This window comes from Nicotiana tabacum, chromosome 9 (assembly GCF_000715075.1).
Source record: "Nicotiana tabacum cultivar K326 chromosome 9, ASM71507v2, whole genome shotgun sequence".
Lineage (NCBI taxonomy): Eukaryota > Viridiplantae > Streptophyta > Magnoliopsida > Solanales > Solanaceae > Nicotiana > Nicotiana tabacum.
In genome coordinates, this window is record NC_134088.1 from 100,075,980 (window position 1) to 100,082,288 (window position 6,309).

At 33.7% G+C, this 6,309-nt stretch overlaps 1 protein-coding gene across 3 annotated transcripts; it reads left to right on the forward strand.

Moving 5' to 3' along the window:
• Positions 1–1,236: 1,236 nt before the first annotated feature.
• LOC142164267 (putative late blight resistance protein homolog R1A-10) lies at positions 1,237–4,922 on the forward strand. Of its 3 annotated transcripts, none has more exons than XM_075221939.1 (3): positions 1,271–1,470; positions 2,101–4,088; positions 4,725–4,922. In XM_075221939.1, exon 2 carries the CDS (start codon positions 2,131–2,133, stop codon positions 3,778–3,780), a length of 1,650 nt encoding a protein of 549 aa, XP_075078040.1. In that variant the 5' UTR covers positions 1,271–1,470; positions 2,101–2,130; the 3' UTR covers positions 3,781–4,088; positions 4,725–4,922. The 3 variants fall into 3 exon arrangements, 2 of the variants coding, with proteins under 2 accessions (XP_075078040.1, XP_075078039.1); XM_075221938.1 differs by having other exon boundaries at positions 1,272–1,470; positions 2,098–4,088; XR_012694988.1 differs by lacking the exon at positions 2,101–4,088 and having other exon boundaries at positions 1,237–1,470.
• The last annotated feature ends 1,387 nt before the right edge of the window (positions 4,923–6,309 follow it).

Here is a 6,309-nt window from a genome sequence, read left to right on the forward strand (position 1 = left end):
ACTTGACCATTCAAATAATTAAAATAAACATGTTGTAAATCACGGATGCGCTTCACGTGGCGCGATTTGCAATATGTACAAAAATAACGAGTGCGCTACATCGCGACTTGTTCAAATAAATTTCATAAATATTAAAAGCGGTAAAAGACAACATGCACAATAAGTTTAAAACATATAATAAATCAGATAATTACGCCAAGTATTAATTGTTAAGTGACCGTGCTAAAATTATGGAACTCGGGAATGCCTCACATCTTCTCCCAGGTTAACAGAATTTCTTACCCGGTCTTCTGTGTTCGCGGATCATAAATAGAGTCAATTTCCTCGATTTGGGATTTAAAATAAATCGGTGACTTGTGACACCATAAATTATTCCAAGTGGCGACTCTGAATTAAATAAATAATCTCATTTCGATTAATGTCACTTTAATTGAAAAAACTCCCCTATCCCATCGAAAAAAAGGAGATGTGACAGCTATTAATATCGTAATAGTTAAAAATCATGATTAAGGGAGAACATGCCTATGCCAAATAGTTTATGGTCATTTGATGTTTTCTTTGGCTCTTTTTTCCCTTCGTAAGAAGAGAAGATATTCAAATTCCTTCATTTTTATCAACTTAATAATGTTTTCGTCAAGAAATTATTATTATCGCTCTTTTAAAATTACTTTTGTAAATTATAGAGTTACTATTCGATTAATCGAAGACCGGATATATAAGAAGCTTTTCACGGGAAAACAAAACAAAATAAGATCTCTATGAGTTTTGTACAAAAAAAAAAACAAGTAGTATTATACGTACAAACATTGAACTTATTGTACTAGACATTTTAGAGGAAAGAGTTCCACCATTTAATATGACATTGTATATATAGTTGAGGTCAACATTAAAAAGGAAAAAAAGAATTAATTTTTTGAAGGCGACAAATATTTATTAAATAATTAAAGCCAAAATAGAATTACATCATGAAAACATCTATGTTCTCTATATGAAAAGCAACAGAACAAAAAATATTTATAGAAAAAAAATTAACACATAATAATACTGAAGTATTATTTATATTCTTGTGATCTTTGACGTGTCATTGTTCATATAAAAACATATTAATAAAAATAAAATAAAATATTTCTACAATTCTAATGTTCAAATTTAAAATATGACAGAAAATTCCTTCAATAAAGTTGATGAGTGCAAATTTTTGGATTTAAAACATGTGAACAAAAGAACATTTTTAATTTTCATTACTAGAGAATCCAGTCTAATAAAAATAAAATAATGCACACACCTACCGCCTTTCCTTTTAAAATATTCTTCATTGTATAATTGGAAAAGCATATCAATTAATTTCACTCCACTCTAGCAGAATCTCACACTGCGAAAAATGGCGGAGAAGAAACGATTGGTGACTGTTGCTGCTCTGCAGTTTGCCTGTACCGACGATGTTTCCACCAACGTCGCCACTGCCGAGAGGTTTTTCCCTTTTTCTTTCATAGCCCCTTTTGCATATATGTATTAATTACTTACCAGTTTTTGTTATCTTTTTCGATTTAAGGATTTCTAAGTTACGTTGATGACTTTTGTTGCGTCCTCATTTGTCAATCACAGTTGTAGTTTTTTTTTTTTTTTTTTTTTTTTTGTGGTAATCTAAGAGCTTAATATTTGTATAGGATAAAATCGGATCATATTAAATGCTCATATAATAGAGCAATACGTGGAACTAGAGATAGGAGGAAAGCGAAACAGGTGGAAGTCAAGACCGGAGGCATCATTCTTGGTTGGCACCGCGAAGCCCCAATGGAAATGTTGTTCGTGAAGACAAATGAATAACAAAGTTTTATATTATCAATGTGATGAAAACGATATAGGGTTGTGTGCTATCTAACATTCTTATTGTATTCTTCAATTGAATTGACTAACTATTTTATCTAGTTTATTGGTTAACAAGGTTAATATTGCTCATAAGAATCTGTCGAGTTCTTACTCGCCTATTCAAGCTAACCTAATGCCTATTATGTCTATGGAATTAGAACTAATAAGAATGCCTACAGAAATTAAATCACATTTTAACATTCTAGCATGGGTTATTGTGTTTGAAAGAAGCTGGTGCCGCTTCTTCATTGTATTCCATCAATGAAAGAAGTACGTCGTGTAGCAAGGGATGATGGTGAGCAAGCAGGCAAATTGAAACAGAGGCTGTGGAAACACAGGTACCTAGTTGTCATCGACGATATATGGAGCAGCAAAGCTTGGGATGATATAAGTCTATGGTTTCCAGATTGCAAAGGAAGTCATAGCCTACTTACCACAAGGTGCGGGAATGTAGCCAGTTATGCTGCTCCAGGTAAGCCTCCTCATCACATGCTTTCTCTAAGTCCGGAGAAAATTTGGTTGCAATCGAAGCTTCTTGAGAAAGTAGAGCTCTCTCCAGAATTAGTGAAAATTGGTAAGAAAGTTGCAGAAAATTGTCATGGAATGCCCTTGACCATTACTATAGTTGCTGGGCTTCTATCTAAATGCAACAATGGAGTATATGGATGGGAGCAAGTTGCACATGATGTAAAATCAGCAATATTTAAAGATCTTGGTAGACAATGTGAAAAGATCCTCGTGTTAAGTTACTACTATCTACCTCAACACCTAAAAGCTTGTTTTCTATATTTTGGAATTTTTCCCGAAGATGAAGAGGTTGATGTGAGAAGATTAGTGGAGCTATGGGTTGCAGAGGGATTTTTAAAGCAAGCTGATAATAAAAGTTTGGAGAACATAGCTGAAAAATGTTTGCAAGAACTTATAGACAGAAATGTAGTTCTTGTAAGCGAGCATAGGTTTTGGGGAGAAGTGGAAACATGTAAGATCCACGACCTCTTACATGAGTTATGCTTAAGACAAGCACGAAGTGAGAACTTCCTACCTGTTATAAATAGTAAACCACGGAATAGCGTCACGCGTATCTCCCGATCATCCAAACGGGATTGTCTAATGATTGTTCGCCTGATTAGCAATTTTTATTGGTTCAACTCTCATCGCTGTGATCAAAAGAAAATACGCACTATTGTCTATCAAGGTGCACGCAGACATGCGGGGAGAGAAAGTTTAGGATTCAAGAATTTCAAAATGATCAGAGTATTTGACTTGAGAAAGTTATACTTTTATGGTGAAATTCCAACTTTAGTATTTGATTTGGTGCATCTAAGGTATCTATCCTTGTACATTAGAGACCATGAATTTCTCCCTCTTTTCAACCTTCAAAAGTTGCAAATTTTGATCATTGAAATAGGAAAGAATTGGGCAGATAAGATACCTTTAAACATTTGGAGGATGCCACAGTTAAGGACTCTACGCTTTATGAATTTAGGATGGTTATGTCCTCCGATTATGCCTAGTGGTGAAGAGAAGCATGCGGTTTTAGAAAAACTACAAACTATAACTGGTGTTGGTCCTGCATGGTGTGAAAAGGAAATTTTTGCATTAATGCCTAACTTGAAGAACTTGGAAATCGTGTTGACCGGAGTTGCTCATGAATTGTGGATAGGTATTTCCTGTTTGCCTCTAATTGAGGTACTTAGAATTATAGTTGGAAAAATTGATTATAGGGCCTTTTCCCTGTACCGATCAAAAGCACATGATGCTTTTTTGAAATATAAAAGCACTTTTCCACCAACCCTTGGAAGGTTGACATTAGGCGGGACATGTCTTCCTTGGGAGGCTATGGACATTGTTGGCATGTTGCCTAACCTCGAGATACTCGAACGGAAGACGATGCCTGCGGAGTTAACCTAAGACCGCGCGGAAACCTTCTGAAGGAGGGTTTCCTAGATTAAAGTTCTTGTCACTATGTCATATGCTTTGTTTCACAAAGTGGAAGGCTACCGAAGATCATTTTCCTGTCTTGGAGAGACTCTTTATATCTCATTGTCCGCAGCTAGAAGATATCCCACAAGACTTTGCAAATATTTTTACACTTCAATTGATCGAGTTACATGACTGTTGTATTCACCTGGCCATATCAGCACAGCAGATTGAACAAGAGCAAGAAGCCACTTTTGGAAGCCAAGTGACATATGTCCAAACATACAATTGTGGACAAGGTAAGATTGACAAATAGAACATATCACCATGCTTTTTTGTGAGTGTCAAAATATTTCTTTCTTCTGGATTGGATCAACTTCACGACTAATGTGTTAAAAGAGCTATCGACTGAATTGAAGGAAGAAGAGAAAGAGAAGAGGAGAGGAGGCAAAATTTAAAATAAATAGAACTTCTGAACATATTTTGACTAAACAAACTACACTGAAGCCTTCTAATCCTTTCATTTCTCTTGTGGCCGTTTCATACACTAAAATTACATGCACATTGCTTAGTCTCCTCTACTCCTCTCTTTTCTTTAATTTGACAATTCGAGTACAGTAAAAGTTTTTAAATATGGTTGAGGAAATATTAGTACAACATTTTTTTAATTTGACATTTCGAAACACTTGAGTTATTTGAATTGCACTGAATTCTTACAGTAACTTTGTTACATTTGTCATACCACTTATACACCAACTTTTATAACAATAATATTATTGGGAATGATTTAACAAAGAAAGAGCTGAAAATATACTGGTTTTGAACTTGTTTATTACTAGTATTTTTTATTATCCCAATATATGCTTGAAGATTGTACTTTAACTGTAATTTGATGGTTAAGATGCTAATATTTGCACTTCTTTTCTTTTCAATAGCTTACTGCTTCCAATGTCATCATTTACTGAAGAGAGATTCCAGCTGACTGAGGAAGGTAGCTGCAACGATATTTCATCACACTTCGTCTAGAGCTTTCTATTTTTCTTGAGCACAGTGTTATGAAATTAAGATCCTTATGCATTTGGTTGTATTTTTATTTCTTGCTTTCGTTTTCAATATGCATTTGGTTGTGTTTTTATTTCTTGTTTTTCATTTTAAATCGTCACTTTTTAATAGTAGCATAATAATGTGTGAACAAAAATACCTTAACACACTATGATGAAGTTTGAAAATTCCATACAGTGGAGTATGAACTACTGAATATTAGAATGAAATATGTCAGAGGAAAGATGATACCTAGATTTAATTATTTCTATATTCCAGTTTTTTTAGCAGTGAATAGCACAAAAATTATAGTCAAGGTAATTTTAGAAAAATCGAGAGCATTCAAATTAAATTTGTTTGCTTCACCTGTTTTCTTCCGTTCGCCGATGAGGGAACTGAAAAGCCAACATTGCGACGTCACGGCAAACTCCGGTAGCGCTCAACACTCTCCGGAAAGAACTTCCTCGATGGCTCGACGGAACCCTAACTTCAATGCTTCTGCATTCCACAAATTGTGAAAATTATTTATGGAGTTTAAACTTTAGCACAAAACTAAACTCCATGAGCAACTTTTGAAGTTCGAACTAATAAAAGTTTTAAATTCCAAAGTATTTCTGGAGTTCACATATGAAACCTAAGGGAAAAGGGCCAAATATACCCCCTACTTTCGAATATTGTCTACATTTAACCCCGTTATATTATTCGATCACATTTATCCCTACCGTTATACTATATGGCCAAATTTACCCCAATCATCAGAAAACATTTAAAAATTACCTCTTGATCTGTTAAGTAATCCAAAATCTTCTAAATCCTTTTATTTAAATCACTTGTTGTTTTTCTTGCTCCATTATTTTCAGAAATTATTATTGATGTGAATGCTAAAGTTACTAAATTATACAAACTATTCATAATTTTTTTTAATTACAATGCATCCATTCTCTTCTTGTAATAATGAGTTTGGAGTTAATATAATTTTTTTTAATCATCATATACACGCTGTAGAATTCAGTGGGTCTATTTATTGTGTATTATATGCCGCTGGTTATCATGTATGTACATGTATATTCAAATATATTTTGTCATTGCCTGATTAGTATAGAGTTCGATTGACTAACTTAAGAGTGCACAATGTGTAGACATTTGATTAAAGCAAAGTGGAATTCGACAATGTAAAGTCTCCGAGGAACTTCAATAACTAATACTTGCAAAAATCTCCATACATTTGGTGCAACGAATTTATTAAATTCGGGATGTTGTAAATACTTTTGGAATTTAGAAAAGCTACCTAATTTAGATTTTTCAATTTACTATACTTGTTTATTACCAGTTGTATTATTTAACATATTTTTTTCTTATTTTTTTCCTCCAATTCAGAAAGCAGGTAAATGCCAATTATTTCGAAAATAGTGGACCAAAAAGAAGAATTAGTAACTTAATTAAAATGATTTGAGAGATTCTAGGTCACCTAACGGGTTG

Coding starts and splice junctions, on each gene's coding strand:
- LOC142164267 (XM_075221939.1), top strand. CDS start 2,131: ATGAAAGAAGTACGTCGTGTAGCAAGGGATGATGGTGAGCAAGCAGGC.